General features: G+C 37.1%; 1 protein-coding gene and 1 pseudogene across 5 annotated transcripts in view; one reads left to right on the top strand and one right to left on the bottom strand.

Moving 5' to 3' along the window:
• The window catches only part of BEND6 (BEN domain containing 6), a 78,803-nt gene that overhangs the window by 45,359 nt on the left and 20,558 nt on the right, over nt 1-12,886 (bottom strand). For all 5 annotated transcript variants that reach the window (XR_004245641.2, XM_058432042.1, XM_032140299.2 and 2 more), the window contains exon 2: nt 6,423-6,642. Coding sequence is in view for 4 of the 5 variants with exons in the window: in XM_058432042.1 (XP_058288025.1) it covers nt 6,423-6,542 (120 nt within the window). In the remaining variant the exon portion in view is untranslated. The remainder of the gene's footprint in view (nt 1-6,422; nt 6,643-12,886) is intronic.
• Nucleotides 11,892-12,857, top strand: LOC116459821 (oligosaccharyltransferase complex subunit OSTC-like; annotated as a pseudogene).

The following is a 12,886-nucleotide window of genomic DNA, read 5'->3' as shown; positions in this document are numbered from 1 at the left end:
AATTTTGGGGCTTATTGCATCAGAGAAGGTAGAGAGCAGATTCAGTTGAAAAACAGCATTCACGGCTAGGTGCGGTGGCTCACGCCTGTAATCTCAGCACTTTGGGAGGCCAAGGCTGGCGGATCACGAGGTCAGGAAATCAAGACCATCCTGGCTAACACGGTGAAACCCTGTCTCAACTAAAAATACAAAAAATTAGCCGGGCCTGATGGCATGCACCTGTAGTCCCAGCTACCTGGGAGGCTCAGGCAGAAGGATCCCTTGAACCCAGGAGGCGGAGGTTGCAATGAGCTGAGATTACACCACTGCACTCCAGTCTGGGCAACAGAGCAAGACTCTGTCTCGAAAAAAGGAAAAAAGCATTCACATTTACCTTTTAGTTTAAAAAATAGTTTTAAAGGTCAATAGCAAGACAATTATTTGAAAACATATGCTTATAAGTTGTAACATTCAAGCTGTGTTGAGATAAAAGGATTTTCTCAAACTACCAAACTGGCATATATATATATATATATATATATATCTCCAAATCTGGAAAATTGGAGTAGAGAGTGGAATTTATAAGGATACAAACCTAGAAGTTTGTTGTATAAAATGTTAAAGAATTAACCTGAGAGTAGAAGAAGCAAAGGTATAACATAAAGAAAGCCTCTACTGCCCAGGAAAAGAAAAGACATTCTGGTGCGTGGAGGAGGAGCCTGGGCAGTAAGAACTTGATTAGCATGAAATCTGATTTAAATGTCTTTGCTCTTCTTGCCCCTGCCCTTTAAGGGGAAAGGGGATGAATCTCTGGGCGGGGGTATATGATAGAGACATACAGATAAATGGGGGCAATCCCAGAATAGCAGGCTGGCTCCTTGCTTAGCGCATTCTTCCCTGAAGAGTCCTCATGTTCAGCATTAGGGTGACGTGGTGTCTCTCTGGGCCATAGATTGGAAATGGCCAAATTGGTGTCCGGATAAACGGGCCAGAGACAACATCCAGATTTCCCAGAGCTCATGCAAAACAGCTGGACGATCCATGTGCTTGTATCCTAGTTAGGGAATAGGTAAGTTCTGGAGGAACTAATGAAATATAAACAGCTGGCTGGGCACAGTGGCTCACGCCTGTAATCCCAGTACTTTGGGAGGCGGAGGTGGGCAGATCAGTTGAGGTCAGGAGTTCAAGACCAGCCTGGCCAATGTAATGAAACCTCGTCTCTACTAAAAATACAAAAAAATTAGCCAGGAGTGGTGGCTCAGGCCTGTAACTCCAGCTACTCGGGAGGTCAAGGCACGAGAATTGTTTGAAAACCCAGGAGGTGAAGGTTGAAGTGAGCAGAGATAGTGCCACTGCACTCCAGCCTGGGTGATAGAGCAAGACTCCATCTCAAAAAAAAAAAAAAAAGAAAAGAAACACAAACAACTTAATATCTAGACAGAGAGGCCACAAGGTGCCAGAACATTATAGAAGATGGCAGTGTGTGCCAGGATGGCAAACTTCAGCAGCAGCTACCAATAGAATCCCCAATGGACCCGTAAGGATTGGCTCAACAGTAACACCAAGGGACACCCTGAAACAAGGCAGGAAAGTTAAAACCTCAGTAAAACATCAGATATCTTTCCCCAGAGGCTGAGTGTCAGACTTTGAAAAACTGGGTTCACTTCCCAAGAAAAGAAGGTGGAGGAGGGAAGAATTTAGAATTCATTGAGGCTTAAATCCTGAAGTGACTTAAATAATAATAGCTCAAAAAGACTGTTTTAGACTAGAAAATGAATAAACAACTTTAAGCTTTTTATTGTCTTCTCAATCAAGAATAGAGACTTGAAAGCCAGATGAGATCAGTTATAGAAAATACAACTACATTTTTATATGATTTGTAGCATTTACATTCAAACTTTATTTTATTTTGTTTATTTATTTATTATTATTATTATTTTCTGGAAATGGGTCTTGCTCTTTTGCCCGGGCTGGAGTGCAGTGACACAATTTTAGCTCACTGCAGCCTCGAACCCCTGGGCTCAAGCAGTCCTCCTGCCTCAGCCTCCTGAGTAGCTGGGATTATAGGTGCGAGTCACCATACTTGGCCCTCACCTTTATTTTATAAGTGTGCAAATATATGTATATGTTTGTATATTTCATTGTTATATATGTGTTTGTATATATATATACATATGTAATACATATTATAGTGATGAAAATTACTAATATCATAAGTAGGCAAATAGCTATACCCACATTAAATGTATAAATCTTAAAGAAAGATTTGTATTAATTAAATAGAAATAAGAAATTTTTAAAAACTGAAGATAGCCTATTGATATCATAATTCTATTAGTAGTAATTAGTATCTATGGTCTAGTTCTTGTTAGCAAGTTTTAGCAAGTTGCTACAAGAGGGAAAGGACATCAGGCAAAAGCAATCCATTTGTAAGCATCAGTGGAAGGAAATGAAATTAATAGACACATATTAGATTGGGAGAATGTATTTGTAATATCTCAAACCATAAAAGACTAATTTCTACAATAGATAAGGTATTTGTGCAAATCAGTAAGAATTGACAGAACAGGAAATCCATCAGAATAAACCAAGAAAACGAACAGAAAACAAAAACCTAATAGAAAAATGGACAGTGCAGAGACTGCTAGCTATCTCCAGGTGTCTGTTCTACCATTCTTGTATAGTACAATAAAGGTTTTGCTGGGCTCATAGTGTCAGCTAAAGGCTTCATTTCCCTGACTCCCACGCAGCTCAGTGTGACTATATGACTAAGTTCCCTCCAATAGGATATGAGCAGGACTATTTTGGACCACTGACTTGTTGATAACTTTAAAAGAACAAGCATGCCTTCTTCTGCCTGTATTCTCCTTCTTCTATTAGCAGAGGGGAAGGCATGATGGGAGAGTGAGGGGTGGGTAGTCATCTTAGACCCAGAGATAGAGGCTGTGTATTGAGGAAGGTAGATCAACAAGGTAAGAGGGACCCTCAACATGTGGAGCTGCCATAGCACCCCTAAACTGCTCTTACTATTAGGTAAGAGGGAAATAAACTTCATCCTGTATAAGCCATTATTGTGTTATTTGGGCCTATTTTACAGCCTTTGCAACATATATCATAACTAGTCCAAAACTGAGTACCCAGAAGTACAAATACCTAAAACCTGAAATATATTTGAATTACTGAGAGGTCAGGTGGTAGTGCACAGGCATGGCATGCTGGACAGCCATTGATTCTTGTTAGACCTTGGGGCATATTTGGTACACCTGGAATACCTCTGAAGGCCGACCACAAGCTTAGTGAGCTTGGAAAAACAATGCTGGTACGTATCAGCTACTCCTTGTCAGTGCTGGTCAGTGTGCAAGCAGACATGGAAGGCTCTCTGAGTGCAGCATGTAATTTAAATTAACTGAGAGTCCAGTAATATTCAATCTTCAAGTTTTGAAAAAGCCAATTACTTTTATATCTAAATAGCAGAGGGTAAGACTGTATCCTCAAGGCTTTCTCAAGAGCTTTCCTTTAAGTGTTCTTGCCAGATAAAAAGATCCAGCCCAGTGATAAGCTTCAGATGCAGGGTGTTTCCTTCAAGCTTTTTGTTTTGTATGGTGTTAAGATAACTGTCATAAATTGGAGAGAAAAGAGGCTGAACACAGATGCCATAATTGAAGAGAACAGTTTTCATGCTTACAATCTTTGATCAAATAAAATCTCTGGCAATAGTGAATTTCAAAGGAACAAAAAAGAAATAAGTGGTTTAGAAAGCTATTAAGTTTTTGCTAAAGAAGCCACAATACCGGCCTACAAGAGCATATGACTGTTTTTACCTCTCAAGCAATCCTTGAGTTTCCCCAAACCTGCATCAGCAGATTAAAACAATGAGATGCCATTTTCTCCCATCAATTTGGCAAAAACTAGAAATTTGGATATTAATGCTAATGGTTGTAGGGAAGTACAAATATAGGAACCTCTTAAACACTGATGCTGGGCACATACACTGATGTGAACACTCTCGAAAAGTAATTTTATAATATCTAGTCATATGAACTAGAAATAAACTATAACTTATAAGGTATAAATCACGCTCCTATGTATTTATCCAAGATAAATTGTCACACAGTTTTTTTTTTTCTTTTTTCTTTACTTTTTTTTTTTTTTTGAGACAAGGTCTGGCTCTGTCACCCAGTGTGAAGTGCAGTGATGGGAACACGGCTCACTGCAGCCTGAAACTCCTAGACTCAAGCGATCCTCCCACCTCAACCTCCCAAGCAGCTAGGACTACAGGTGTAAGCAGTTGCACCCGATTAATTTTAAAATTTTTTTGGTAGAGAGAGGGTCTCCCTGTGTTGCCCAGGCTGGTCACAAACTCCTGGGCTCAAGTGATCCTCCTGCCTCAGCCTTCCAAAGTGCTGGGATTATAGGTGTGAGCCACTGCATCCAGCCTCACAAAGTTTCTTAAAAGGATATGTATAAGGATATTTACTTTGTCATTGTTTGTGGTAGCAAGATGCTGGAGGCAATCTAGGTATTCATCACTGAGGAAAGGATAAATAAAACACGGTGCTATGCAGCAGCTAGAAGCAATGGATCAGATGTATATATAGCAATATAGATAGGTATTAAAAACAGTGCTAATTGTGTGGAAACAAGCAAAGTGTCCATCAATGAATGGATGGATTAAAAAACTGTAGAATTAATATATTTATAAATGGAATATCATTGAGCTCTAAAAAAGAACGAGATCATGCTATTTGCCACAACGTAGATGAGCCTGGAGGATGTTATGTTAGGTGAAGTAAGCCAGACACAGAAAGAAAATTATTGCATGATCTCACTTATATCTGGAATCTAAAAAGAACTTCCGAATATTCAGAGATAGAGAACGAAACAGTGGTTGCCAGGGCAGATGGGGCTTAGAGGAGAGAAAATGAGGAGATGTAAGTCAGAGGATATAAAGCAGCAGATACACAGAACAAACAAGTTTAGAGATCTAATGTACCACACAAGGACCATAGGTAATAACATTGTTTTGTGTTTGGGATTCATGCAACATGTGTAGATTTTATCTGCTCTTGTCACAAAAACTTAAAAAATGGGTAACTGTGAGTGATGGATATGTTAATTTGCTTCAGTATAGTAACCTTCTTATTATCTATATGTTTCCTATAACGTGACGTTATATACCTGAAATATACACAATAAAATTTATTTTAAAAAAACAGTGCTGATTGAAAATCAGAAACAGATTAAGGTCTATATTTTAATACCACTGTACTATCAAATGATGTACACATAAGGTGGTACAGTGTTGTGTGGTTTGTATTAAATAGTAAGAAAAGGATTGGAAACAACTGATATTTATCATAGGAAACCGGTTAAGTAAAGGATGGTGAATACACACAGTGCAATAACATGGAGCTGTAAAAAATACAAAGTTCTCTACATAATAATGGAAATAACTTCAAAATATATTAAGTAAAAAAGGAAAGTATAAAGCAATATATATGGTTAGTTTTGTGCCAAAGACAGGGATAAGAATGTATATTCATATTTGATTTATTTGAACGAAGAAACACTGGAAAGATAAACAAGAAAGCAATAAATGTAATTACTTATATTGGGAGGCTGGTGGCAGGAACAGGGTAGGTGAGAGACAGGGATGTGAGGGAGACTTTTCACCGTTTACCTTTAAAAAATATTTTAAACCATAAGAATGTAATATTTATTTAAATAATTAAGAATATATGAAATAAAACACTACATTACAGCGACATACACAAATACATGTATTACAAAAACACACAAATAAGAAGATACAGAAATAAACATATTGATTGGTTGTCCAAAGTATAGGAGGGGAATGGGAGTGGGGAATTCAGATTTAAAAGGAACAAATGAATAAATAAAAATAGGAAAGGCACCTTGACCAAACCAGTGATAAGGATGAGCCACAAACTGGGGTCTAAAAAGAAAAACAAACGGTATGTCTTAAAGATGAGGCATTCCAATTTCTTCAGTATTTGGGGAGAGGAAAAAATATTTTCTGACAGTTTGCTAATCTTTAATTACTCAGACTATTAAGGAAAGTTTGAACAGTAGAAGCAGGTCAATTGTTGAGTATGTTTCTAACTCAACTGTTAAACATTAAAAAGAGAACATAAGATGGTGCAGTGGCTTACACCTGTAATCCCAGCACTTTGAGAGGCTGACGTGGGAGGATCACTTAAGCCTAGGAATTTGAGACCAGCCTGGGCAACACAGAGAGACCCTGTCTCTACAAAACGTTTTTAAAAAGAAAAAGAACATAAGATTATATTTTCTCCATTGAATAAAGAAATGAAAAGAATGAAATAATAGAAGAGGGAGAAGCACTAATAAATTATGAAAGAAATCATGAAATTATGATTGAGCTAGATAACAAAGTTGAATCAAGGTAACAAAAAACCAACCTGTCCTTTATCCATGTCACTATTTGCATTTTCTGAGTCCATTGTCTCTGTCCTTTTCCTCTTTCCTTTTCTAAAAGCTTGTGTATTGGTAATTTCATCTGTCTGCAAGATCTTCTGCATTTTCTCAATTAGTTATCAAAGGTTTTCTGAAATCCTAGGAGTAGGGAATACCCATGAAGGTGATGCTATTCTGGACGTAGCTCAAAAGTTAATGCTTTCCCTTAAAAACAAAAACAAAAACATGACACATAACATATTCACAACTGCATGTTGCATAATGGTACTAGCCACTCAGATAAACCACTTTTATTAATGTTTCCTATTCTTTCTTCCTCTGGTGAATTTAGTACACATTTTCATTTGATGCAAAAGTCTTCTAATTTCATCATCATCACAAATATTTTCGTATTTTCATGATGTGATATGCAGTGAGTTGTAATTTACAAAATCAAACATTGTAACACTTTTTCACATTTATAAGTTTTTTTCTTGTCAAACAGTTATATTATGAGGAGTCTAAAAAACTAGAAACATTACAAATTTATAAAAACAGTATCTCAGAGGACTGACCTTATATATCTTTAGGAAAAAGACGTTAATAATAGATTTCACAAGAACCAAAGACTAAAATATTCCAGGGAAATCAGTAAGAATTTCTTAAAAGGTTTTTTTTCCCCTAAAAGTTCTTAAGTCTTGAAATGCAAGATTTTCCTTCGTGTAAACTGAAGAATTGTGCCATAAAAAATGGAGGAAAAATCTCAAGGGCAATAGTACTTTCATAAAGATTTTAAGGAATAATCATTTATCAAAATCTGATAAAGTAGGCTGGACATGATGGCTCACACCTGTAATCCCAGCACTTTGGCAGGCCGAGGTGGGAGGATTGCTTGATCCCAGGAATTCAAGACCAGCCTGGGAAATATAGTAAAACCTCATTGCTACAAAAAATACAAAAAAGTTGCTGGGTGTGGTGGGTGATGTTAAATGATGAAATTTAACTTTTGCTATTTACAAATGATGCAGCATGTTAAGTCTTAGCATCCTTACTACTTGCATATATTGGTTTGTTTTCATGAAAAAATATTTAATTATAAATAATAAAACTATAGAAAGGACTGAGCTTAGATGTCTTCAAGAAATACGTGGACTTTTGAACAGAAAGTAACATATGCTTCTTACCAAATTACATTGTCACTATTTTAGAAAATATAATTCTTTGCCTATTTTAAGTGAAAGCCATTATGATCTACTCTAAGCATAAAATAATATTTGGATGGTCTTGCCAAAAAGGCTTGTTGCGACTCTTCTTTGAAAACTTACTTTAGCCTTTCAAATACACGAATAGTGCTTGAGCTAACACAGGACTGTACTGTCAAATCTGACTCACAAATACCAGACAGCTTGCCTAATATCAATCTTTACTAATAATTTCAAAGATAGAAGCACAATCAAGTCACGTGCAGTGGCTCACACCTGTAACCCTAGCACTTTGGGAGTCCCAGGCAGGCAGATTGCCTGAGCTCAGAAATTCAAGACCAGCCTAGGCAACTTGGTGAAACCCCATCTCTACTAAAATACCAAAAATTAGCCAGGCGTGGTGGCTCACGCTTGTAGTTCCAGCTACTCTGGAGGCTGAGGCATGAGAATTGCTTGAACCTGGGAGGTGGAGGTTGTAGTGAACTGAGATCATGCCACTGCACCCCAGCCCAGGCGACAGAGGGAGCCTCTGTCTCCAAAAAGGACAAAAATCCACAAAAGCAAAAGAAAAAGCAATCAAGAGGCGTAGGCAAAGTAGGAAGAGATCCAGGGAATCCCTGCTGGCTTCCTAGCTCCTTCCTTCTCACATCATGCACTCTGTGGTCCACAATAATAGGTGAGGTCTCTAAATTAATTTAGAGGGTTACCTCACACAGTGGAGAATGTTTAAGTTGTGATGCATCTCCATTTTATATTTCAGAGCTGTGTAGCTTGCGTGACATTCTCTAGGAAGTTGTAAATGCAGATTCTAGGTATGTTTGCAATAAGCAATCCCTAACCAAGGATATACTGTTAACAGCATTCCATAGCTACAAACTGTCCTCCTAGTAAATACATAAGTCTATTTGTGAGAACAGGGTTGACAAACTTTTTCTGCAAAGGGATGGATAGTAAATATTTTAGATACTGCAAGCCAATAGGCCAAATGTAGGATATTATACAGGTATTTACATAGCAAGAGAGAAGACAAATTTTCAAAACTTCAAAATCTAATAACTGAGTACAACTTTTTGTAAGCCAAATTTACTAATGAAAAGAATGGAATTAACAAAAACCATCTTAATTGGGGTTCAGAGTTAGTGTTCCCTATCATCAAAATCAGTTGCAAATGTTCATCTGACCTGTAAGGAGATTTTCCGTATTTCCTCTTTGAAAATGTCTCTTACCTTGATAGGTACTGGCATACATTGATATTAATCCATGAAGTTACAATTTTCTTAATTGAGATAAAGTTTACACAACATATAAATTCACCGTTTTAACCATTTAAAAGTGTGTACATCCATTTAAAGTGTACAATTCAATGATTTTTAGTATGTTTATCATATTGCATAACCATCACCAAGAAACTCCATACATCCTAAAATGAGCTTATAATTTTAGTTGAGCATATTAATTTCTTAGGAGGCTTTCATAGAATTTTATTAGATTCTTCTCTTGATATTTGCCTTTTAGCATGTCATACTTTGAAGACTAATTACTCCCAATTAAAGGTTAGGTGGAAGCGCCTCAAATTGCACAATAAAATGGATTTTGAAATATGGAAATTTATCTTGCGTTTGCATTGAGATCTGAAAGGCAGTGCTGGAACTGTAATTTGAACTTAAAAATATATCCATTGCAAATCTGAGTGGGGATGAAGGTCTCACATTTTGTTTTAACTTTTGACAATAGGGGAAGTAAATAAAGCAGTTTGACATTACTTATGCATCATAAATTAGTTGTTGTTAAAATGACTTTACTTCAGTGTAAGTTTTGCTATAAGTGCTTGTCTTGCATATAATTTTGTCTTATAATTTCTTAATTCAGTTAAGAAACATTATTAAGTCTACAGCAAAAGCTTATTTCAAAAGCCATTCAGTGCTCCATAAGCATATGGAACAACAGCCTCATTCACAAAAATTTCAATCTTGGCCCCAGTGCAAATATTTGCAGTAAAACTTTGCCACTGCTAAGCTATCAAAATGCTGGGTAGTAGGGCAAGTCAGAATATTCAACGTCTATTTGAAGTTCCATGAAAAGATTCATGGAACTGATGATAGTCAAGTCTATAAGAATGAATGTTCACTGTTGGCATTATTGGTTCAATAATAAATGATATTTTCAGAAATTGCCAAGGTGATCTTAAAATTTGTATGGAAATGTAAGAGACTTAGAATGGCCAAAACATCTTGAAGAAGAAGGGTAGTCAAATTTATAGAGGCAGAAAGTAGGTAAGTGATTTCTTATGGGTGAGGAGTAGGTTGGGGAGAGGAAATTGGTATAGGGTTTCTTTTAGAGGGGAAAAATGTTTTAAAAATTGAATTGTGGTGATGGTTGCAAAATACTGTATACAAAAAAACCCTCCACATTTAATTGTATACTTTATTTTATTTTATTTTAGATAGGGTCTTTCTCTCTCACCCAGGCTGGAGTGCAGTGGCACAATCCTAAGTCACTGCAGCCTTGATCTCCTGGGCTCAAGGGATCCTCTTGCCTCAGCCTCCAGAGTAGCTGGGACTACAGGCATGCACCGTGACACCTGTCTAATTTTTAGGTCTTTTTTTTTTTTAAATGTAGAGACAGGATCTCAGTATGTTGCCCAGGCTGGTGTTGAACTCCTGGCCTCAAGTAATCCTTCTGCTTTGGCCTCCCAAAGCATTAGGATTACAGGTATGAGCCACCATACTTGGTTGAATTGTACACCTTTTTCTTTTTTTCTTTTGAGACAGGGTCTTGCTCTGTCACTCAGGCTGGAGTGTAGTGGTGCAATCTTGGCTCACTTCAGCCTTGACCTCCTGGACTCAGGTGATCCTCCCATCTTGGCTTCCCTAATAGCTGGGACTACAGACGTGTGCCACTATGCCCAGCTAATTTTTTTATTTTTTGTAGAGATGGGGTCTCACTGTATTGTCTAGGTTGATTTCAAACTTCTGGCTTCAAGTGACCTTCCTGCACTGGCCTTCCAAATGCTGGGATTACAGGCATGATCCATTGTGTCTGGCTGAATCATACACTTTAAGTGGGTCAATTGCTTGGTTTGTGAATGTTATTTCAATAAAGCTATTTTTAAAAAATACACATAATGGTCCAACTATTTTCTGCAAGGCACCTGCTGATGACTAATAAAATGAATAACCATAGGCTTTAAACACTTTACATTTTCATAAGTCCTTTAAATTTGTCTAATTATTTTTCTTCTCTACATATATTTGTAACACGTCTTAGTAGATTCCACTTCAGGTTGTACTCAATTAGTATTTTCTCAGTTTCTTTGAAACTATTTTTGCCCACAGTTTTTTTTCACAAAGGCTATTTATAGAAACTAATTTGTTAGTCACTCTAAACTCAGCATTTGTTTCTTAAATAAAAAACAACTGAGCAGTAACCTGTTGACTCATTAAGAAACAATAAAAACTGACAGTCACTTGCTTGTTATTTAATTGATTATTGTGCCACTATCAATGTCCCCAACCCTTTGAGCAACAATCTTTGCTGAAAGGCTAATAGTTGTAAACTACTGCAGTCAAGTATAATTCAATTATTATAATTTCACTGTCTGTAAATTGTTTTCCTTCTTGGCTAATAAATGAGCCATAAGAAATTTATTTTGGTTGCACTAATTTTCATTTTTTAATTTTTGTGAAGAAATTCTGCTGTGATGAAAAATGAGGTATTCCATTTTAAATTTCCTAATTTTTCTGACTGCTATTTTCCTGTGAGTTGGAAATATTGTGATGAGTGCTTAGTTGGCTAATGTTAATATATGTGATATTCTTTCAGCACAACTATAATGTCATTGTATAATAAACACAATCTACCAGTTGCAGTGCTCATGCCTGTAATCCCAGCACTTTGGGAAGGTGAGGCAGGCAGATCACTTAAGGCCAGTAATTCAAGGCCAGCCTGGCCAACATGGTGAAACCCCATCTGTATTAAAAATACAAAAATTAGCCAGGTGTGGTGACGTGCACCTGTAATCCCAGCTACTCAGGAGGCTGAGGCAAGAGAATTGCTTGAACCCAGGAGGCAGAGGTTGCAGTGAGCCAAGATTGAGCCACTGCACTCCAGCCTGGGTGACACAGCGAGACTGCGTCTCAAAAAAAAAAAAAAAAAAAAAGCACTAACACTAATTTTATCTTTTTTTCTTGTTTGGCATGATTGGCATGCACTGATAATAAAAAATAAATTAAAAAATTGTTTCCAGGTGGTGTGTGGGGCTTGAGGCTGAGAATGGCCCTTGCTGTCACCAACATAGAGACCTTGTATCGTGTCCTGTTCTTAGTGCTTGAATGTCCCTGAATGTCCCAACCTGAAGCTGAAGAAGCCACCATGACTGCACATGGCATCGGCCATGACTGTGTATGCTCTGGTGGTGGTGTCTTACTTCCTCACCATTGGAGGAATAATTTATGATGTTATTGTTGAACCTGCAAGTGTTGGCTCTATGACTGATGAACATTGGCATTAGAGGCCAGTAGCTTTCTTGGCCTACAGAGTAAATGGACAATATATTATGGAAGGACTTGCATCCAGCTTCCTGTTTACAATGGGAGGTTTACGTTTCATAATCCTGGACCAACTGAATGCACCAAATATCCCAAAACTCAATATATTTTTTTCTATTCATTAAATTCATCTGTGTCCTATTGAGTTTTTTCATGGCTAGAGTTTTCACGAGAATGAAAGTGCTGGGCTATCTGAAGGGTTAGAGCGCTTTTGAAAAGAAATCAGTGGATACTGGATTTGCTCCTGTCAATGAAGTTTTAAAGGCTGTACCAATCCTCTAATATGAAATGTGGAAAAGAATGAAGAGCAGCAGCAAAAGAAATACCTAGTGAAAAAACAGGAAGTATATTGAAGCTTGGACTAGAATTTCTTCCTGGTATCAAAGAGACAAGTTTATCACAGTATTTCTTCTTCCTTGCTGACCTACTGATATACTAATGATGTTGAGAGGCATTTTCTTCTTAGTTTTCCTTTTTTTGAAGAAAATATACTCCATATCTACAACTATAATATTGAATGAAGTGATTATTTTTTACAACCCCCTTAACATTTTTTGGAGATGGCATTTCTGATTTTCAGAAATTAACATAAAATCAGGAAGCAAGATTCCATAGGCTGAGAACTCTGGACAGCTGATCAGCTTTACCTAAGGTGCTTTGCCTTTGTTTTTTTTATTTTGTTTTATTATTATTTTTTGAGACAGAGTTTCACTTTTGTTG

The sequence above is a fragment of the Hylobates moloch genome, unplaced genomic scaffold (assembly GCF_009828535.3).
Source record: "Hylobates moloch isolate HMO894 unplaced genomic scaffold, HMol_V3 SCAFFOLD_20, whole genome shotgun sequence".
Lineage (NCBI taxonomy): Eukaryota > Metazoa > Chordata > Mammalia > Primates > Hylobatidae > Hylobates > Hylobates moloch.
The sequence above is the reverse complement of the archived record's forward strand: the minus strand, read 5'-3'. Positions and strand labels throughout refer to the sequence as shown.